General features: G+C 31.4%; 4 protein-coding genes across 4 annotated transcripts; 3 read left to right on the top strand and 1 right to left on the bottom strand.

The window, feature by feature from the left end:
* Positions 1–1,914: 1,914 nt before the first annotated feature.
* On the top strand, positions 1,915–5,166 carry LOC108206851 (uncharacterized). The gene is made up of 2 exons (XM_017377270.2): positions 1,915–3,660; positions 3,744–5,166. Exons 1-2 carry the CDS (start codon positions 2,003–2,005, stop codon positions 4,900–4,902), a joined length of 2,817 nt encoding a protein of 938 aa, XP_017232759.1. The 5' UTR covers positions 1,915–2,002; the 3' UTR covers positions 4,903–5,166.
* A 795-nt stretch (positions 5,167–5,961) lies between these two features.
* Positions 5,962–6,967, top strand: LOC108206852 (uncharacterized). Its single transcript, XM_017377272.2, has 2 exons — positions 5,962–6,103; positions 6,195–6,967. The coding sequence occupies exons 1-2, from the start codon at positions 6,080–6,082 to the stop codon at positions 6,864–6,866; spliced, it is 696 nt and encodes a 231-aa protein (XP_017232761.2). The 5' UTR covers positions 5,962–6,079; the 3' UTR covers positions 6,867–6,967.
* Positions 6,968–21,574: 14,607 nt separating this feature from the next.
* On the top strand, positions 21,575–22,248 carry LOC108207891 (uncharacterized). Its single transcript, XM_017378320.2, has 2 exons — positions 21,575–21,958; positions 22,006–22,248. The coding sequence occupies exons 1-2, from the start codon at positions 21,575–21,577 to the stop codon at positions 22,246–22,248; spliced, it is 627 nt and encodes a 208-aa protein (XP_017233809.2).
* A 425-nt stretch (positions 22,249–22,673) lies between these two features.
* LOC108207890 (AP2/ERF and B3 domain-containing transcription factor At1g51120-like) lies at positions 22,674–23,473 on the bottom strand. The gene is made up of 2 exons (XM_017378319.2): positions 22,855–23,473; positions 22,674–22,753 (listed from the first exon to the last, which is right to left on the bottom strand). Exons 1-2 carry the CDS (start codon positions 23,471–23,473, stop codon positions 22,674–22,676), a joined length of 699 nt encoding a protein of 232 aa, XP_017233808.1.
* Positions 23,474–24,366: the final 893 nt, after the last annotated feature.

Genomic DNA, 24,366 nt, shown 5'->3' with positions numbered 1-24,366 from the left:
TCATAAATTTTTAGGATATATATCTAAATACAAGTTTTTTTTATCGTTGTGTGTGTTCAAAAGTAATTTCAAAATATAATACATAAAAAAGAATTTTTTTTTTCCCGTTTGGCGGATTTTGTAGTCTCTGACTTTAAGATATTTTCAAATTCAAGTCGTAAAATATCTTTTTTTTTTTGCTAAATGTAAAATATCTATTTGTTACTTGCATGGTAATACTGTTAATTGCCCACTTTCAGAATTTTTCCCCACTTCGTCGGAAAAAGAAAGTAAAGGACAATCACTTGTGTTTATTCTTCCTCTTTCTTTATGATTGCCAATTTCTTTAATATAATTTATTCTTATTCCAAGAATAACTAAAATATATGGTCAAAAGGCAGGACCACCCCTAAATAAAGCTCCATGGAGATACTTACCTTGAGGCTTGAGCTCTCGCTCACTAATCACCTCATCATTTTAACTAGCTAATATTTCTTCATTTTTGCTATTTAAACAGATAATACTTCCATTTCTCTACGTATACAATCAGATTAATCTGAACTAGAAAAAGCCAACATGGTAATCGATATTCGATTACTAAAGATGTTGAAGTTCACTTTATTTTTCTCATCCATTGCTTTTTCTTTTTGTTTATACGTAACTAGGAAACCGTCATCAAAAGCAACGAATAAAATCATATCGTTCTGTCATTTATTTTCAATAATTATTTAAAAATTTAACACACTCAGCAAGAATAAAAATGACAATAGATATAATACATCATATTAGATTATTAAGATAATCTTGAACATATTATAAAATTAGTATGTGTAGATTTTTTTTATTTAATATAAATATAATAAAAAAACCCAGAAAATAAACAACATTATAATTAATCATCTTCTTTTTCTCTGATAAACCCAACAAATGATTAACAAATTACGTAATAAAGTTAACCAGAGTTTACGGGGAGCCTGGACTAACTAGTCTAGTTAAAGAATTATAAAAACGAGTTTATGGTTACAAAGATTATTTTGGTCCAATAATTAATGTTTAATAAGATTTATATGTGCAAATATTTTATGTTTGGTAAATATTTATGAATTATTAATAAATGGTTTAATAAACATCAAACTCAAGAAATTATATTATCCGTATAAATTTATTGTTTATATTAGAACTCAATAATATATCAAGATGTATAAAAATCATAAAAATAAATTATTGAACATCAAATATTATGTTTAAGTAATTTTAGTTTCGAATGAAAATATTGCGTCAAAAGTTAAATATTTAATATTTATATAAGAATTATTTATATATTTATAGTATATATACCTATGAACATGTGTGTTATATGTATTAAGACGTGTTCGGTACATTTATATTTTAATTATAGTTAAATACTTCATAATTTTATTAAATTAGTTGGATTTATTTAAAAAAACAAGTTGATTGGTTAAATTGAAATAAGAAACAATGAGTTGATTGATTTCTAGGCTAATAATTCTAAAAATTAATTAATTAAAAAGTCTAAAAAATATGTGATTAAGAGATAAAGGATAGCAATATCAACGCCAGATCCAGCTTTTTTGTTTTTTTGTTTCGTTTACTTGTTAGGGCTGTGAAAACAGAAGTCCATTCAACAAAAATAAAGTGCCGCGTGAAATTTACTCTGCCCACGCTAGTGCCGTGCTACCATGTCTGACGGGGAGAATTGGTCAGGCGGGTAGTGGTGGCTGGCCGGTGCAGCCGTCATGCAAAACTTGGGATTTAACATAAAATTATAAAATTTATAACTTTTTATTAAAAATTAGTGATAGAAAGATAAACCAAATTATATAAACTAAAAGATATTTTTAACGATTACATCAATTTATATAAAATATTCATAAAATTTAAATATATTTATTACCAAGGTAGTCAAAAAGATCCGCCTCTATAAATGTCCTTCTCAGTTGTGATATCCGCAAAACCAGAGTCATCTCAATTCTTGATATTAGTATTTTACTAAGCACCCAAAATGAGCTCAACACTCGAGCATTTCAGCCACCCCAAGCACCCACTCATCCTATTCGATACTTTCCTAAAAGAGTATTTCATCTTTGAAAAGAACGCTGCATGCGTAAATTGCCAACTACCAGTTGAAGAAACACCTGCATATACTTGCCGCAGCCATGATAGAACTTTCTATGTACACAAGAGTTGTGTAACCGAACAAGTTCTGAGATGCTATGGCTGCAGCAAAACAGTTATAGGGCTTCCAACATATATTTGCCATGACAATCACAATATTGATTGTCGAAATTTCTTCTTGCACAAGACCTGCGCAACTCTGCCCAACCAAATAAACCATAAATCTCACACACAACACCCCCTCACTCTCGTTCCACGCCGCGATTGCGTTTGTAAAGTGTGTCGTCGTACGTGGAAGTTGTTTACTTATGCATGCATGGTTTGTGATTTTGATGTGTGTGTGTTTTGTGCTTTTGAACAGAAACAGAGAGCGCTTGGTCATGAAGGTCACAAGAAGCACAGACCAGCAATGCTGCTACTGGAGCAACATAAAGTTCGGCAGGAGCACTTTAGTCATCCTAATCACCCGCTAATACTAATAGCGGATGAGATTATGGTTGATGATGCTACATGCTATATTTGCAACACACCGGTTAGAGGCACTTGCACATATATTTGTCCTATAAATGATATTGATTGTCGAAATTTTTATCTGCACATGAGCTGTGCAGAACTGCCGAGAGAAATTTATTTTCAAAATCACAAACAACACTGCGCCTTTCTCAAACCATGCTCTGATTGTGTTTGCGATTTTTGTGGTGTCGATGTGAATTTTGGTTATGCTTGTGGTGTATGCAGTTCTTTCATAGTGTGTGTGTTTTGTGCCTCGGAAGAGATAGAGAGGACAAAATTGTTAACGTGGACACCACCTGCACCCATTTTGAGAGCCAGGGATTATAGCTATAGACCACCACCGAAAGTGGAGCACTTTAGCCACCCGAAACATACACTCCGACTAGTAAGAGAGTCGGATGATGTCGGAGAGGATGAGATATGTCATCTCTGCAACAAACCAGTTATAGGCTCTCCGACGTACACTTGCTCTAAGGATGCTATTGATTGTGAAAGATTTTACCTGCACAAGACTTGCGCAGATCTCCCCATGGAACTTAATCACAGTCTCGACAGACACCTCCTTGGTCTAATGCCGCGCCCTGATGGACACCTTTGTGCTGTTTGTGCTAGTAAGGTCAAGTATGCTTATGCATGTGATAATTGCAATACTAATGTGTGTGTTTTCTGTGGTTTTGAACAGAGAGTCATATACCATGAAGGCCACCATGAGCACAATCTAACATTGCAGAGGGAAGCTGAGTTCAAGTGCGATGCTTGCTCGGTAAAAGCTCAAGACTATTCCTATGTATGCACACCCTGTGATTTTTGGATCCACAAGACGTGTGCTTTTGCACCGTCCACCATTCCAGCTCCCGCTTACCACCACCACCCCCTCAGTCTTATATACTCTATCCCTGAAATGCATCGTTATTTTAGCCGAAATTGCGCCGTCTGCTCCAAATTGGTTGAGAGACACCACTGGCTCTATTACTGTCACAAATGTACATTTTTTGTGCATATAAAATGTTCTACATCCAAATACCCTTTGGGGTTAGTTCCTTATCTAATTCTATTTTTTTAAAACATTTTTCGAATCCTATCATCTCTTAACAATTCAAATTTGTTGTCTTCAGATTACAGGGTTTATCGGTTTGGTTTGCCAATGATATTGGGGAACCTAATCTAGTACAGTTTCCCCTGTCTAGCAAGGAATCACTATTCGGCCTCATTGTAGACCAGTGCCGCAAGCTTCAAATTGACTTTCAAGGTGAAGGCGAAAACAGTTTCACTGCAACAACAACTGATGGTCCACACATAATTGAAGAGCACTGGAGTCACCCTCAGCATCAATTAAAACAACTGCATTTTACAGAGAACGACGACGATGACATGGATAGTGATACTACAAGAGTGCTGATATGTGATGGATGCATTCAGCCCATAACTGCTCATCATCCGTGTTACTACTCTTGTGTCCGATGTGAATTCCTTCTCCACTCCTTCTGTGCCACTAAGTTGCCACGAGTGTTCCCTTCAGAAGCATTTCCATCTCACCCAAATCACTCACTGGTGCTTCAGACGGTGGAATTGGCCTATATTTTCGTCAAATGTGGAGCTTGCAACAGCGCCACAAATGGATTCTACTATCACTGTGAAACTTGTGACATGACAATTGATATTCGTTGTGCATTCCTGCCCTCGCGGATAAAACACGAATCTCACAAGCACCACTCCCTTGTTCAATGTCCGCCATCCAATTTCATCTGTAGTGCAAGTAAGCTTCGGGTGATTGACCGAGTGGGATACGCATGCAAGTCTTGCCCCTTCTTCCGCGTTGATATACTATGTGCATTTTATCCGAGTAGCATAAAGCACAGATACGATGACTCGCGTGACATAACACTGAGACACCCTCCATTTTTCCACGAGGGAGTAATCTATTGCGAAATTTGTGAGGAACAAGTGAACAATCAATGGTGGCTCTATCATTGTAGTGAATCAGCTCATTCGTATCATCACAACTGCTTACAGTGGCACGAAAATGTGAAGCTGCGAAGTTCCATAGTAACTGGTGCGCACACACTTTCCATGGTTTTCAAGAGGACTAAAAGAAGAAATTCTCCCCGGTATATCTGTGGGGATTGCAATAAGGGCTACAAATGTAGTTTCCTTATCGAATGTGATGGTTGTGGATTGCTTGTCTGCTTAACGTGTTTCTATAATTTTATGGCCTTGTGTTTTCCAGGATGGGTAACCTGGGCTGGGATCCTTCGACGAGCCATTAAGCCATGAAAGTTTCTATAAATTTACGATGAGGAACTTGGGCTGGAACGGGATTATTAAGCAATGAAAAATAAACTAAGATCAGTGTTTTGTTTCACCATCAAAATTCGACAAGACTTGTTTGATACCTGAAGTATCTGCTGAAATTTGTTTGATTTCTTTCTAGGCATATAGAACACCTATGTTAGAACAGAAATTTTTTAAATGTAAACAGTAAATTAGAGTTGCAGTTCTCAGTTCTTTATTTAATTTATAAAGCAATTCATTTAGAAAACAGTTCATTTTCTCTGATCAAGTAGATGCAAGCAGACGATGGAGCATAGGATAAAGTTGCAATTGGATTTAATTGATCACAAACAGAGTTCATTTTTCTAGCAAAATTATCTCTTTTGGTTTAAAGAAAATTTATGATTCTGCGTGCCAAAGCTGATTTTTGTCTAGCTTACTAGAAGTTTTCATTGTCTTCAGTTCATTATGAAAACAAATGACATACAGGTTGCTATAGGGAACAGTGGGAAAATAAGGTATTCTAAATTGATTTTTGAATAATAAATATGTAATAATATTTAGTCATTTTTTCTTCTAATTTTTAGTCATTTTTTTTGGGTATAAGAGCAATTTTTATTTCCATGTAAATTTAGAGTTTCAGTGAATATGTAAATCGGATTTGAAGATCACTAATTGCTACTTAGTAAATAGGATAACTGCCTTGATCTTCTTGAGTCAGCGCCGGCTCGCGTGGTCGAACAACCAGAATATACATTATATAAAGCATAACGAGCGAAAACGATTACCTTGTGCAGCTATAAAGACACGTTTGCTTAAATAAATTGTTGAAAACATTTGTTAATTAATTTAAGTAACAAGGTAACAACTCTTCGTTTGGAACATATAGGAAAACTACCTCAGCTAAAGCAACTCATCTCACGCCTGTATTATTACATTGTCCACTGGGTTCTTGATTGATACCCTAGTGTTATTTAATTCAATTTAATTAACACAATCAAAAATATATAGGATTGGATTCATTTGACTTTGACTGGTTTTGTAAGATCAGGAAGAATTGAATCACTGGAGACGTTGGCAATGTGTGTTAAAGACCAAGAATGATGCATAATCAAGTTTATTTTACTAGCTACTTGCAAATTACGCGCTAGTTGGTTTGTTGGCTCCTCTTCTCCTGCCTATGTATATATATCAGGCCTGTCAAGTATGAATATAGCAAAAACATTACTACTACTGACATTCTATTAATCGTGTTCCCAAATTAAAGTGATTGCATTCTTCGTTTTGTATTGCAGATGGGTGGAAAGGCGAGTCCGGGTGCTGCACAAGTGAGTGATGAACATAAAAAAGCAGAAAAAGAGAGGACAGAAGCTCATATTAAAACACTGGATGATCTTGTTAGTGTCAATTCACTATTCACTTTAGCCGTGTTTGTGGGCTTATCTCAGGCTTCACCAGGCGCCATCAGCCTTGAGAATCGTCAAGAGTGTAATGCTGGCCCTGGGGTAGCTAAAATGCTGGTCCTGTACGAAGTTGTGGCCTTTGCTTGTTTCCTCTTATCAAGCCTTGTTGCGAAGGTTATTAAGCTGCTCTTGGGCTTGGATAGTGAGAGATTCAAGTTGGTTCAAGACAGATTCGATTTAAAAGACTTTTTGTTGATTTTAACGGCCAGTGCATCTGTTAGTGGAATCATTCTGCTAACACTTTCGGTCGTTAATATAGTTCAGATTCGAATAGGCTTGTATTCTTGTGGGAGTGCTGAAGCAAGGAGAGCCATTTGGGCTCTTGGTACTATCGTTGGCATTGCTTTGGCAATCTACGTGCTGGCTTTGATTATAGCAATTTATGCTTCTATTACTACTGATGGTCAGTATTCAGTCAATTCAAAAACCAATTCTGATGAAAAGAAGGGTGACAATCAGAAAGATGAAAGTTCTGGTTTAATCGAAGGCCGCTCAGCCGTCTGATATTGTGCTCAGTCTCACGAAGAATAGAATTCACTGCTAGATTTAATTGAAGTTGAGTATATGTTTGTAGTCGAAATTGAATTCAGGCAACATTTAATTTATTCATGTTTTCTGGTATCTACCCAATGTTGTAATAAATTTAACAGATAACACAGGGGTTCTCAAATATAAGGGAAAAGACTCTGAAACCAAGCTTAAAATTATAATTTATTTCGTTAAAATAACAGTCCAAGACTCCAACATAAACTGGAATACTAGAGTAACAGAAGTTTATTAGTTAACTGAAATCTTTTAATCAGCTGAAATTAAAATGATTACTCTCTATCGTCAGATAATCTTAATGTGTGATTCAATTCCAACCAAAGTTATGGTCTTGGCTTGTGATGGACAAGCAGAAGATATCCATGAGAAAGAGCAAGAAGATGGATATCTTCGGCTGGTCACCTTCCACATGCCTATTGAGAAATCAAAAATGAAACTAAAACCAGTTCTAAATTCGCCAGCTCAAACCGACAGGACTTGCCATCTAAATACTTCTTGCACCTGAAGTTTCGAATAAGAACTGATTTATTCGTATTTAACAAAATCAGAGTGATAAGTTAAGGTCTACTTTCAGGCCTTCAAATTCCTCTTCCTCTTCCTTCACTCTACGACAGTCGGCCTTGTGTACTAAATAATCCTCCTCTTTTTTAATCACGTCGATGCTTCTTCCACCTTCACAAAATACATCAACATTATAGACACTTCAGTACAATATTAACTTAACTAGCTCTTTATATAAGAAGTTTTTCACATTATTATGAGATTTTTACCTTGAAAATCTGTGGATGCTCTTTTTATACGAACGCCAAATAGCTGAAAATATTTTTCCTTCAGTTCAGATGCTGACACCTCACGTTCTTCCTTGACCCTTAAAATATCATCATTCATGAACTCCTCCGCATTGTTTAAATTTTTGGTTACAGAGCCAACAATGTTTCTGGCACCTGCATAACGAACTTCGATACCAAAAAAACTTTCATCTCCACTGTAATTCTTGTAAAACAAAACACTATCACCAGCCTGGAGTTCATACGCCTTGACAAATTTATTCCAGGCGCCTGTGAAGACATAACTCCGGCTACACTTCTAGAAGCAATAGCGAAAAGTCCATAGATTTTTTCGAGCATCATAAAAATCAATGTGAAACACACAATCTTCTATACGTGCATTGACATCAATGCTGGGAAAGTGCTGAATCGCAAACCTTTTCGGGATGATCAACCTGCTTAACCTACCAACATCACTCTTGGCAAGTACTTTTTTGAATAGGAATTCTCGAGCATGATACTCTCCATCATGAATCGCAATGACAACATCTTTTTCCAATCGTTGCCGCTTGTGTGGAGGGGATAGCCTAGCATCACTGTTGAGACTTGTATCATAACACATCATGGTGATCTGAATTACAAGAACCTTGTTAATATGGTCCTAACAGTATACATAGCTAGCTGGCTCTAATGCATGTTTATCGGTGAAGATCATAAATAAGAAATATAGTTTTCTGGTAATAATCTTACCACTATTTGATCTTTTCATCACTCAGATTATTAGACGTTGATATGGTAAATTGAAATTTAGAAGAAGGAAAGGTGATAAAATGTCTTGGCCTATTTTTATCACAGAAAGAAAAGTCTACCACAGTAATTACCATATTTACAAAAAATATATATTATAATTTAGTGTTGTATTTTTGAATATTAGATAATTATGATTATCATATATTTTTAACATCGTTGATTTAATTTTGTATTTAATATTTATATTTAATTGATTTAATAAAAAAACAAAATAGAGAAATAAACTCAATCCTGCTCAACTTTTTCAACCAAAAATGAATTTTCTAGCAATTATAAATGGCTACATGAACATTAGATGTAAATTTTGAAGAAAATATCATGTCAAATATCTTTATAAATATTTATAAGAGTACAACTATAAAGAAAAGTACAGAGGGACATAGATATTAGTTCCAGACATGGAGCTAGATATTAGTGCTAATATATGGAATTCTGTATCACTAATTTATCAGCAAATAACAATAAAAACAAAGTGATCAGTGTAAACATAACAATATATTTTGGTCACAATATTTGTATATATTATATTGATACACATATATATAATTTTAAATTATATAAAATTTATTTATAAAATAAATTAAAACTAAAACATAAATATTAAGCATATACACACATTATATATATCATCCAAAAAATTTTGTAGCATAAGAGAAAGAACCTGTTTGTGAAGTATGGTGCAAGAGAGAATCCGATCTGAGTTATTCTTAGAAGTAATTGTGTGTATTGTGACAATTATTTTTTAAAGTTTTGTTTTGTATATATATAGATATTGAAAAGACTTGAGATACTCCATCATGCAACAGACACAACTATTCAAACAATCACAACTATTCAAATCATATATAATCCAATAGACACAATTATTCAAACAATCACAACCATTCAAATCATATACATACATTAAAAAAACTTGACATACTCCGTCATCCAACATACACAACTATTCAAATAATCACAACCATTCAATTAAATTATATATATAAAAAATACTATTATTTCAAGAATACTAACCATTTTATATCAGGTTCTTCTTGAACTCCTTAAACTAAATAAAAATAATAAAACTCCGATTTCAAATTGCGTGCTAAACAGAATGAATTCTAAAACATAATATAATTGCTCGAAGCAGCTGATTTCACGTAAAACACTCTAATTCTATTAATCGAGTCTTCAATCAAACACATACATGAGAGAATGATTAGCCTCTGAATGAATTGATTAATAGCCCATGAGTCTGTAGCAACCAGATGCACGAGCTTGAGTTGTTAAATGAACAAACTTCTTTCCTTGCATGAAAAACAGAGTAGAACAATAGATGCATAACCACAGCAGCGTATTAAATCATATGAAGAAACCATGCCAAAGAATATATATCCAGCAAACAACTTGCCTCCATGTACACTCGCATCAAAGTGAAATTCAGGTAACAACTTCGGCTCATCAATTAGTCTGCACATCAAGGGACGGAGACAACACTATCCCTTCAAAATACATGCATGTATCTCCTCCATTTTTAGTAGATATTTTGTTTTACCCCTATGAATTTTAAAAAAAATATATATTTTAAAGGTTTCGGATATATTATGAGCAAAAAAACAATATTATGTAGCCTATCATCATTTGTAATTGTCCTATTAAGTCATACAAATTATTCGACAAAATACAACAGATTGAACCAATGACATGCATGCGATCAGATGGGAGTAGAATTTCTTCAACTGTATAGGAGGAGAATTTGGTGCCTTTGGTAGCTATGACTTATGAGAGTATGAGAGGTCATTGTCGTCATTAGGATATTGAGTTGAGTGGTATGTGGAGTGTTTTTTTCCAAACTCAGGATATATCAAGAACAAAGTGTATAAATTTATATTCAACAATTGCAAAATTCTCTTGAATAATTTTTTAATAAATTTTATTCTCTACACCCGGATTGCTTCTACATTTTATATTTATTGTAAGATATTAAGAAATAGTTAGAATACATATGAGAAATGAGCCTCAACCTATATGAAAAAGTTAAAATTAAAATATAATTTGTGACGAATAATCAGGCATGTTTTGTAACATATAAAATTTAATTTACAAATTAAATTTATATGATAAAAAATCATATATATTATTTTATTGTAATAAAATTAAATTTTATATTCAAAACAGTTATTTTACTTTTTGTTTTTGTAACGGGGAACTAAGTTTTACATAAGAATTTCCTCGAAAAAAAAGAAGTTTTACATAAGAAATAATATATCTACTTATATATATAGTAGCCCAACAGGTTCGTGTCAAGCCTGCATGAGACTCGAACTCAAGACCTCTCCAATACAAATACATCACTCAAACCACTTGAGCTACACAAACAATTAGTTTGTTATTCAAAAGCATTAATTACATACTTTAAAATTTTTGTATTTATATTCGTTTCAATATCTTATTTATTTGGGATGAGTTATTATTTCAGTTTAGTCTCATATATTGTTTACATGATAGATTAATATCTATAAATTAATTATTTACATAAATAAATTTAAAATTGAAAAAGAATATGAATAATCGGGTTCGTGGCATGATTCAGATTTCAAAAAATAGATATAATTCGTATTCGAATAAAAATGAACGAATTCAAATCTAACTTAATAGTTTAAACGAGCACCGATACAATATTATAGAACTTTTAAGTCATGAATGTGAGAAATAAGCACAAAACTGAGGTTTAAGCGAGCATCTTTGAAAGGAAAAATTGATGGGCTTTCAACATGGGCTATGTCATATTAATTTCTTTTATTATAAAAGGCGATTTATAAAGAGATTACAATATTTTGGAGAACACGAAATAAGGTGACTACAAGAATATTCCTATTTAGAATATTCTTTTATTTTAAACTTATGAATTCAGAATTTGATGTGTAACTAAATCTTTTTTAAAAGAAATTATAGATATAAGAATAGTGACAATACATCAAATTTGGTGTCGGAAAATATATCTGAATGATATAATTTTGATGATATATGTATTTGAAATACTATAACTTGTGATATGAAGGTGAATTTAAGGAAATTTTATATTGTTAATCAAAAGTCAACCACATAATAATAAAACGCGTTTACGAGAACTACTAAAAAGATTTGAGTTATAAATTTTTCTTTTATTAAATAAAATAACACAGAGAAATAAGTTATATATATTAAAGTCTTAAAACTATAATTTTTAATATGCCATCATCCAACATATAACATACCAGTTAAATAAAATGATTCAAACTACAGTTAAATTAATCATTTACAAATTAAACTAATAAAATATAATTAATTCTGAACCGGATAATCTGACGCGATACGGTGAAAACTAATATCTGATTAAACAGGACTAGAACAAGAATAGTTTTGTCATAATACAAAATATCGAATATATGACTTGATCTTTAACAATTGTAAAGAGATTACAATATTTTCGTGAACACGAAATAAGGTGACTGAAAGAATATTCCTATTTAGAATATTCTTTTATTTTAAACTTATGAATTCAGAATTTGATGTGTAACTAAATCTTTTTTAAAAGAAATTATAGATATAAGAATAGTGACAATACATCAAATTTGGTGTCGGAAAATATATCTTAATGATATAATTTTGATGATATATGTATTTAAAATACTATAACGTGTGATATGAAGGTGAATTTAAGGAAATTTTATATTGTTAATCAAAAGTCAACCACATAATAATAATAAAACGCGTTTACGAGAACTACTAAAAAGATTTGAGTTATAAATTTTACTTTTATTAAATAAAATAACACAGAGAAATAAGTTATATATATTAAAGTTTTAAAACTATAATTTTTAATATGCCATCATCCAACATATAACATACCAGTTAAATAAAATGATTCAAATTATAGTTAAATTAATCATTTACAAATTAAACTAATAAAATATAATTAATTCTGAACCGGATAATCTGACGCGATACGGTGAAAACTAATATCTGATTAAACATGACTAGAACAAGAATAGTTTTTTCATAATACAAAATATCGAAGATATGACTTGATCTTTAACAATTGAATATGATATGACACATTGATCACTCCTAACAAATACGAGTATCAAAATATTTAAAAATGTGAGTTTGCACAAAGCTAAAAAAGTAACTACACGACTAATTGAACTAAATCTTTTATGGTTTTATGAACTTCATGATGCCTAACTCATATCTACTCTCTTTTTGCTATTTGAAATTCTAGAAAAACATTTCTTTGAGATCTGTTTTATAACGATTACATGAAAAATCATTAAAAAGTCTTAATAAACAAGCTCAAAAAACTAATTATAGAAAATTAAAATTTTATAACGAGATAATGTTATAACATACTGTATCAAAGTACTAATCATCTAATATTTTTAAATTAACAATAAAAATATAATACGTTGAAGTACTATATAATTGATATGAAACATAAAAGGATAAGACACATCAAAAGTGTCAGAAATTTTTGGGTTGCAATTATACGGTTAGTAGTTCAATTGATGCTTTTATAATAAAATAAGGTACGTGTCTTTTTACGTACAACATATGTTTCAAATTTTATTTATACAAAATGTGTGCAACATATGCTAAAAAGAATGTGAAATAATTTAATAATTTCAACAATAAATTACAGATACTTTTAATGAGGTATAATATATTTAAAATTTAAAATTTCAGTATTAATTTCGAATATAATTTTGAACATTGATAATATGATAATGGTCTCTATATCCTAACGAATTTGAATATAGAAATATCAGTTCAAATGTAGTTTTTAATCTATAATTTTTTTTTAAAAAATATACTCCCTTCGTCCTATTTTAAGTAACCTTATTTGACTTTCACGGAGATTAAGAAAAATGTAGTAAAAAAGAGTAAATTTAGTTGGAAAGTGGGTAAAGTGGTGGAATATATCAAAATTTAATAATAGATTTGAGATAGTGGTGGTAAGTTGTGAGTGTAATAGTGTTTATTTAATATAAAAGAGTATATAATAGAGAAGTAGTGGGTGTAATAGTGTTTAAAAATAGTAAGTATAGTAAGTTCATTATTTTAGAGATGTCTCAAAAAAAAATAAGGGTCATATAAAATGGGATGGAGGGAATAGTACTTATTATTACTATTAATGCTATTAGGTTGCATATATTACATTTTTCATGTTTACATATTTTGTCAAAAAGTAAAACATAATAGTTACGCTCGAAACAATATGATGACACACGGATATTATTTAAAACATAATACAAATTCAAGGTCCGTACGAGAATAATATAATGATATATGAATATTATTTAAAATACAGCAAAAACTAGAGCCCCGTGCCAAGCTCCGAACCTGAGCCTAACTCCGAACCTAACATCTTCTCATATATATAAAAAAAAGATGTTATTCATGAGGCTCGAACTCGGGATCTCTCCAATACAAATACATCACTCAAACCACTTGAGTTACATAAACAATTAGTTTATTACTCAAAAGCATTAATCACATACTTTAAAACTTTTGTATTTATATTCGTCTCAATATCTTATTTATTTGAGATGAGTTATTATTTCAGTTAAGTCTCGTATATTGTTTACATGATAGATTAATATCTATAAATTAATTATTTACATAAATAAATTTAAAATTAAAAAAAATATGAATAATCGGGTTCGTGCCATGATTCGGATTTCAAAAAATAGATATAATTCGTATTCGAATTCAAATCTAACTTAATAGTTTAAACGAGCACCGATACAATATTATAGAAATTTTAAGTCATGAATGTGAGAAATAAGTACAAAAACTGAGGTTTAAGCGAGCATCTTTGAAAGTAAAAATTGATGGGCTTTCAACATGGGCTATGTCATATTAATTTCTTTTATTATAAAAGACAATTTACAAAGAGATTACAATATTTTGGAGAACACGAAATAAGGTGACTGAAAGAATATTCCTATGTAAAATATTTTTTTATTTTAAACTTATGAATTCAGAATTTGATGTGTAACTAAATCTTTTTTTAAAAAAATTATAGATATAAGGATAGTGACAATACATCAAATTTGGTGTCGGAAAATATATCTAAATGATATAATTTTGATGATATATGTATTTGAAATACTATAACTTGTGATATGAAGGTGAATTTAAGGAAATTTTATATTGTTAATCAAAAGTCAACCACTTAATAATAAAACGCGTTTACGAGAACTACTAAAAAAATTTAAGTTATAAATTTTACTTTGTTAAATAAAATAACACAGAGAAATAAGTTATATATATTAAAGTCTTAAAACTATAATTTTTAATATGCCATCATCCAATATATAACATACCAGTTAAATAAAATGATTCAAACTACAGTTAAATTAATCATTTACAAATTAAACTAATAAAATATAATTAATTCTGAACCGGATAATCTGATGCGATACGGTGAAACTAATATCTGGTTAAACGGGACTAGAACAAGAATAGTTTTTTCATGATTCAAAATATCGAATATATAACTTGATCTTTAACAATTGAACATGATATGCCACGTTGATCACTCCTAATAAATATGAGTATCAAAATATTAAAAATGTGAGTTTGCACAAAGCTAAAAAAGTAACTACACGACTAATTGAACTAAATATTTTATGGTTTTATGAACTTCATGATGCCTAACTCATATCTACTCTCTTTTTGCTATTTGAAATTCCATAAAATCATTTGTTTGAGATCTGTTTTATAACGATTACATGAAAAATCATTAAAAGTCTTAATAGACAAGCTCAAAAAACTAATTATAGAAAATTAAAATTTTATAACGAGATAATGTTATAACATACTGTATCAAAGTAATATTCATCAAATATTTTTAAATTAACAATAAAAATATAATACATTGAAGTACTATATACTCCCTCCGTCCCAAAAAGAGTGAGCTGGTTTGACTTTCACGGAGATTAAGAAAAATGTAGTAAGTTTAGTTGAAAAGTGGGTAAAGTGGTGGGACCTACCAATATTTAATAATAGATTTGAGATAGTGGAGGAAGATAGTGGGTGTAATAGTGTTTATATTATTATAGAAAAGAGATAGTGGAAGAAAGTAGTGGGTGTAATAGTGAAAAGTAGTGTTCAAAAATAGTAAGTATTGTAGGTTCATTCTTTTTGGGACGTCCCAAAAAGGAATAAGGGTCACATAAAATGGGACGGAGGGAGTAATTGATATGAAAAATAAAAGGATAAGACACATCAAAGGTGTCAGAAATTTTTGGGGTGCAATTATATGGTTAGTAGTTCAATTGATACTTTTATAATAAAATAAGGTACGTGTCTTTTTACGTACAACACATGTTTCAATTTTTATTTATACAAAATGTGTGCAACATATGCTAAAAAGAATGTGTTGATGATCTGCTCCATCATGTATCACTTTAATAATTATGCAAACGTACGCTCAAAAAAGAAGAAATAAATGTAGGGCAACGCGGACCACACATCTTCATTTAATCATGATTTAGGATATCGTAATTCACATATCAAAAACAGGTTTTTATCAAAATCATGGTATATTAGTTGAAATAATTTAATAATTTCAACAATAAATTACAGATTCTTTTAATGAGGTATAATATATTTAAAATTTAAAATTTCAGTATTAATTTCGAATATAATTTTGAACATTGATAATATGATGATGGTCTCTATATCCTAACGAATTTGAATATAGAAATATCAGTTCAAATGTAGTTTTTGATCTATAATTTTTTTTAAAAATATACTCCCTTCGTCCTATTTTAGGTGACCTTATTTGACTTTCACGGAGATTAAGAAAAAAGTAGTAAAAAAGAGGAAATTTAGTTGGAAAGTGGGTAAAGTGGTGGAATATATCAAAATTTAATAATAGATTTGAGATAGTGATGGTAAGTAGTGAGTGTAATAGTGTTTATTTAATATAAAAGAGTATAAAATAGAGAAGTAGTGTGTGTAATAGTGATAAGTAGTGTTTAAAAATAGTAAGTATAGTAAGTTCATTATTTTAGAGATGTCTCAAAAAAGAATAAGGGTCATATAAAATGGAATGAAGGGAATAGTACTTATTATTACTATTAATGCTATTAGCTTGCATATATTACATTTTTCATGTTTACATATTCTGTCAAAAAGTAAAACGTAATAGTTACGCTCGAAACAATATGATGACACACGGATATTATTTAAAACATAATACAAACTCAAGGTCCGTACAAGAACAATATAATGACATATGAATATTATTTAAAATACAGCAAAAACTAGAGCCCCGTGCCTCGCACGGGCTTTTATGCTAGTTATGCATTATACATTATTAAAAAACTGCTTAAATAAGTCCAAGCCCAAAACACAAGGCCCGTTAAAAGAATTAAAAGGCCCGTACAAAAGCCTAACGTTAGGGTAACCATATAAAAACGTACGCATTTCACGAATAAACCCCTCTATTGCATCACAAACCCTAAACCTACATAGCGGCGAAGAGAGACTCAAATCTTCGGGTTAACATTTTTGTAATTTGTGATTTTATCTGAGATTTGTAATTAAGTTTCATGATCTCTATTACTTTGGCAATCTACGTGCTGGCTCTGATTATAGCAATTTATGCTTCTATTACTACTGATGGTTAGTATTCTGTTAATTCAAAAACCAATTCTGATGAAAAGAAGGGTGACAATCAGAAAGATGAAAGTTCTGGTTTAATCGAAGGCCGCTCAGCCGTCTGATATTGTGCTCAGTCTCATGAAGAATAGAATTCACTGCTAGATTTGATTGAAGTTGAGTATATGTTTGTAGTCGAAATTGAATTCAGGCAACATTTAATTTATTCATGTTTTCTGGTATCTACCCAATGTTGTAATAAATTTAACAGATAACACAGGGGTTCTCAAATATAAGGGAAAAGACTCTGAAACCAAGCTTAAAATTATAATTTATTTCGTTAAAATAACAGTCCAAGACTCCAACATAAACTGGAATACTAGAGTAACAGAAGTTTATTAGTTAACTGAAATCTTTTAATCAGCTGAAATGAAACTGATTACTCTCTATCGTCAGATAATATTAATGTGTGATTCAATTCCAGCCAAAGTTATGGTCTTGGCTTGTGATGGACAAGCAGAAGATATCCATGAGAAAGAGCAAGAAGATGGATATCTTCGGCTGGTCACCTTCCACATGCTTATTGAGAAATCAAAAATGAAACTAAAACCAGTTCTAAATTCGCCAGCTGAAACCGACAGGACTTGCCATCTAAATACTTCTTGCACCTGAAGTTTCGAATAAGAACTGATTTCTTCGTATTTAACAAAATCAGAGTGATAAGTTAAGGTCTACTTTCAGGCCTTCAAATTCCTCTTCCTCTTCCTTCACTCTACGACAGTTGGCCTTGTGTACTAAATAATCCTCCTCTTTTTTAATCACGTCGATGCTTCTTCCACCTTCACAAAATACATCAACAACATTATAGACACTTCAGTACAATATTAACTTAACTAGCCGTTTATATAAGAAGTTTTTCACATTATTATGTGATTTTTACCTTGAAAATCTGTGGATGCTCTTTTTATACGAACGCCAAATAGCTGAAAATATTTTTCCTTCAGTTCAGATGCTGACACCTCACGTTCTTCCTTGACCCTTAAAATATCATCATTCATGAACTCCTCCGCATTGTTTAAATTTTTGGTTACAGAGCCAACAATGTTTCTGGCACCTGCATAACGAACTTCGATACCAAAAAAACTTTCATCTCCACTGTAATTCTTGTAAAACAAAACACTATCACCAGCCTGGAGTTCATACGCCTTGACAAATTTATTCCAGGCGCCTGTGAAGACATAACTCCGGCTACACTTCCAGAAGCAATAGCGAAAAGTCCATAGATTTTTTCGACCATCATAAAAATCAATGTGAAACACACAATCTTCTATAGGTGCATCGACATCAATGGTGGGAAAGTTCTGAATTGCAAACTTTTTCGGGATGATCAACCTGCTTAACCTACCAACATCACTCTTGGCAAGTACTTTTTTGAATAGGAATTCTCGCGCATGATACTCTCCATCATGAATCGCAATGACAGCATCTTTTTCCAATCTTTGCCGCTTGTGTGGAGGGGATAGCCTAGCATCACTGTTGAGACTTGTATCATATATACACATCATGGTGATCTGAATCACAAGAACCTTGTTAATATGGTCCTAACAGTATTGGCTCTAATGCATGTTTATCAGTGAAGATCATCACTCAGATTATTAGACGTTGATATGGTAAATTGAAATTTAGAAGAAGTAAAGGTGTTAAAATGTCTTGGCCTATTTTTATCACAGAAAGAAAAGTCTACCACAGTAATTACCATATTTACAAAAAAAAAATTATAATTTAGTGTTGTATTTTAGAATATTAGATAATTATGATTATCATTTATTTTTAACATCGTTGATTTAATTTTGTATTTAATATTTATATTTAATTGATTTAATAAAAAATAAAATAGAGAAATAAACTCAATCCTGCTCAACTTTTTCAACCAAAAATGAATTTCCTAGCAATTATAAATGGCTACATGAACATTAGATGTAAATTTTGAAGAAAATATCATGTCAAATATCTTTATAAATATTTATAAGAGTACAAACCAAGAACACTACAGGAGAATTGGTTATCATTGATTCGAGTACTATAAAGAAAAGTACAAAGGGACATAGATGTTAGTTCCAGACATGGAGCTAGATATTAGTGCTAATATATGGAATTCTGTATCACTAATTTATCAGCAAATAACAATAAAAACAAAGTGATCAGTGTAAACATAACAATATATTTTGGTCACAATATTTGTATATATTATATTGATACACATATATATAATTTTAAATTATATAAAATTTATTTATAAAATAAATTAAAACTAAAACATAAATATTAAGCATATATACACATTATATATATCATCCAAAAAATTTTGTGGCATAAGAGAAAGAACCTGTTTGTGAAGTATGGTGCAAGAGAGAATCCGATCTCAGTTATCCTTAGAAGTAATTGTGTGTATTGTGACAATTATATTTTTTAAAGTTTTGTATATATATATATAGATATTGAAAAGACTTGAGATACTCCATCATGCTACAGACACAACTATTCAAACAATTACAACTATTCAAACCATATATAACCCAACAGACACAATTATTCAAACAATCACAACCATTCAAATCATATACATACATTAAAAAAACTTGAGATACTCCATCATCCAACATACACAACTATTCAAATGATCACAACCATTCAATTAAATTATATATATATAAAATACTATTATTTCAAGAATACTTACCATTTCATAGCAGGTTCTTCTTGAACTCCTGAAACTAAATAAAAATAATAAAACTCCGATTTCAAATTGCATGCAAAATAGAATGAATTTTGAAACACAATATAATTGCTCGAAGCAGCTGATATTTCACGATTTCACGTAAAACACTCTAATTCTATTAATCGAGCCTTCAATCAAACACATACATATTGTCGAGACTGCCAAAGATCCTCGAGAGAATGATTAGCCTCTCAATGAATTGATTAATCGCCCAGGAGTGCTGTAGCAACCAGATGCATGAGCTTGAGTTGTTAAATGAAGACTTCTTTCCTTGAATGAAAAACAGAGTAGGACAGTAGGTGCATAACTACAGCAGCGTATTAAATCATATGAAGAAATCATGCCAAAGAATATATATCCAGCAAACAACTTGCCTCCATGTACACTCGCATCAAAGTGAATGTCAGGTAACAACTTCGGCTCATCAATTAGTCTGCGCATCCAGGGACGGAGACAGCACTATCCCTTCAAAATACATGCATGTATCTCCTGCATTTTTTGTAGATATATTGTTTTACCCCTATGAATTTTAAAAAAGATATATATCTTAAAGGTTTCTGATATATTATGAGCAAGAAAAACAATATTATGTAGCCTATCATCATTTGTAATTGTCCTATTAAGTCATACAAATTATTCGACAAAATACAACAGATTGAACCAATGACATGCATGCGATCAGATGGGAGTAAAATTTCTTCTAACTGTATAGGAGGAGAATTTGGTGCGTTTGGTAGCTATGCCTTATGAGAGTATGAGACAGTCATTGTCGTCATTAGGGTATTGAGTTGAGTGGTACGTGGAGTGTTCTTTTCCAAACTCCGGATATATCAAGAACAAAGTGCATAAATTTATATTCTACAATTGCAAAATTCTCTTGAATAATTTTTTAATAAATTTTATTCTCTACACCCGGATTGCTTCTACATTTTATATTTATTGTAAAATATTAAGAGATAGTTAGAATACATATGAGAAATGAGCCTCAACCTATTATAAAAAAGTTAAAATTGAAATATAATTTGTGACAAATAATCAGGCATGTTTTGTAACATAGAAAATTTAATTTACAAATTAAATTTATATGATTAAAAATCATATATATTATTTATTGTAATAAAATTAAATTTTATATTCAAAACAGTTGTTTTACTTTTTATTTTTGTAACGGAGAACTAAGTTTTACATAAGAATTTCCTAAAAAAAAAAAGTGTTGCTTAAGAAATAATATATTATGCACGTACACAAGGCCCGTTAAAAGAATTAAAAGGCCCGTACAAAAGCCTAACGTTAGGGTAACCATATAAAAACGCACGCATTTCACGAATAAACCCCTCTATTGCATCACAAACCCTAAACCTACATAGCGGCGAAGAGAGACTCAAATCTTCGGGTAACATTTTTGTAATTTGTGATTTTATCTGAGATTTGTAATTAAGTTTCATGATCTCTATTTGATTTCAATTATAATTTCTCTGATTATTTGAAATTGACAGTGAAAAAATGTCAATATATCGGAAAGCTTGGTTGCACTTACGCTTGTTTGATTCTCTCCTGCCTGCATGTATATATATCAGGCCTGTCAAGTATGAATATAACAAAAACATTACTACTACTGGCATTTATCAATCGTGTTCTCAAATTTAAGTGATTGCATTCTTCGTTTTGTATTGCAGATGGGTGGAAAGGCGAGTCCGGATGCTGCACAAGTGAGTGATGAACATAAAAAAGCGGAAAAGGAGAGGACAGAAGCTCATATTAAAACACTAGATGATCTTGTTAGTGTCAATTCACTCTTCACTTTAGCCGTGTTTGTGGGCTTATCTCAGGCTTCACCAGGCGCTATCAGCCTCGAGAATCGTCAAGAGTGTAATGCTGGTCCTGGGGTAGCTAAAATGCTGGTTCTGTACGAAGTTGTGGCCTTTGCTTGTTTCCTCTTATCAAGCCTTGTCGCGAAGGTTATTAAGCTGCTCTTGGGCTTGGATAGTGAGAGATTCAAGTTGGTTCAAGATAGATTCGATTTGAAAGACTTTTTGTTGATTTTAACTGCCAGTGCATCTGTTAGTGGAATCATTCTGCTAACACTTTCGGTCGTTAAATAGTTCAGATTCGAATAGGCTTGTATTCTTGTGGGAGTGCTGAAGCAAGGAGAGCCATTAATTGGGCTCTCGGTACTATCGTTGGAATTGCTTTGACGATTTACGTGCTGGCTCTGATTATAGCTATTTATGCTTCTATTACTACTGATGGTCAGTATTCGATTAGTTCGAAAACCAATTCTGATAAAAAGGGGGGTGGCAATCAGAAAGATGAAAGTTCTGGTTTAATCGAAGGCCGTTCAGCCGTTTGATTTTGTGCTCAGTCTCATGAAGAATATAATTCACTGCTAGGTTTGATTGAAGTTGAGTATCCTGTTTGTAGTTTAAATGAATTCAGCCAACATTTAATTCATTCATGTTTTCTGGTATCTACCCAATGTAGTTATAAATTTAACGCAGGCTTGCAGGGGTTCTCACATATAAGGAAAAAGACTCTGAAACCAAGCTTAAAATTATAGTAATTTATTTCGACAAAAAAAAAAACAGTCCAGTTATGCTGGAATACAAGAAAAATGAAACTAAAACCAGTGTTCTAAATTCGCCAGCTTAAACCAACAAGACTTGCCGTCTAAATACTTATTACACCTGAAGTTTCAAATAAGAACTGATTTCTTCGTATTTAACAAAATCAGAGTGATAAGTTAAGGTCTAATTTCAAGCCTTCAAATTCCTCTTCCTATTCCTTCACTCTCCAACAGTCGGCCCTGTGTACTGAATAATCCTCCTCTTCTTTAATCACGTCGTTGCTTCTTCCACCTTCACAAAATACATCAACAACATTATAGACACTTCAGTACAATATTAACTTAACTAGCCGTTTATATAAGAAGTTTTTCACATTATCACGAGATTTTTACCTTGAAAATCTTTGGACGCTCTTTTTATACGAACGCCAAATAGCATAACATCTTTTTCCTTGAGTTGAGATGCTGAAACCTCATGTTCTTCCTTGACCCTTGCAGTATCATCATTCATCAACTCTTCTCCATTGTATAAATTATTTGCTAAGGAGCCAACAACGTTTCTTGCACCTGCATAACGAACTTCAATACCAAAAAAGCTTTCATCTCCACTGTAATTCTTGTAAAACAGAACGTTGTCACCAGCCTGGAGTTTATACGCCTTCACAAATTTATTCCAGCCTCCTGTGAAGACATAACTCCGGCTACACTTCCAGAAGCAATAGCGAAAAGTCCATAGATTTTTTCGAGCATCATAAAAATCAATGTGAAACACACAATCTTCTATACGTGCATTGACATCAATGCTGGGAAAGTGCTGAATCGCAAACCTTTTCGGGATGATCAACCTGCTTAACCTACCAACATCACTCTTGGCAAGTACTTTTTTGAATAGGAATTCTCGAGCATGATACTCTCCATCATGAATCGCAATGACAGCATCTTTTTCCAATCGTTGCCGCTTGTGTGGAGGGGATAGCCTAGCATCACTGTTGAGACTTGTATCATAACACATCATGGTGATCTGAATTACAAGAACCTTGTTAATATGGTCCTAACCGTATACATAGCTAGCTGGCTCTAATGCATGCATGTTGATCACTGAAGATCATAAATAAGAAATATAGTTTTCAGGTAATAATCTTACCACTATTTGATCTTTTTATCACTCAGATGATTAGAGGTTGATATGGTAAATTGAAATTTAGAAGAAGGGAAGGTGTTAAAAGGTCTTGGCCTAGTTTTATCACAGAAAGAAAAGTCTACCACAGTAATTACCATATTTACAGAAATAATCATAATTTAGTGTTGTATTTTAGAATGTTAGATAATTATCATTATTATATATTTTTAGTGTCATTGATTTAATTTTGTATTTAATATATATATATATATTTAATTGATTTAATAAAAAATAAAATAGAGAAATAAACTCTATCCTGCTCAACTTTTTCAACCCAAATTGGATTTCTTAGCAATGATAAATGGCTACATGAACATTAGATTGTAAATTTTAAAGAAAATATCCCGTCAAATATCTTTATTAATCTTTATAAGAGTCCAAACCAAGAACAGAGGAGAACCTGAATGTAACAACTAACAAAGTAAGAGCACTAGTGGTTATCATTGATTAGAGTCCTATAAAATACAATACAGACGGACATAGATATTAGTTCAAGACATGGAGCTAGATATTAGTGCTAATATATGTAATTCTGTATCACAAATTTATCAACAAATATCCATAAAAACAAAGTGATCAGAATATATTTTGGTCATAATATTTGTATATATTATATTGATACGCACATATATAATTTTAAATTTATTTATAAAATAAATTAAAACTAAAACATAAATATTAAGCATATACATACATTATATATATCATCCAAAATTATGTAGCAT

Source organism: Daucus carota, chromosome 2, assembly GCF_001625215.2.
Source record: "Daucus carota subsp. sativus chromosome 2, DH1 v3.0, whole genome shotgun sequence".
Lineage (NCBI taxonomy): Eukaryota > Viridiplantae > Streptophyta > Magnoliopsida > Apiales > Apiaceae > Daucus > Daucus carota.
This window is presented reverse-complemented; position numbering and strand designations above follow the sequence as displayed.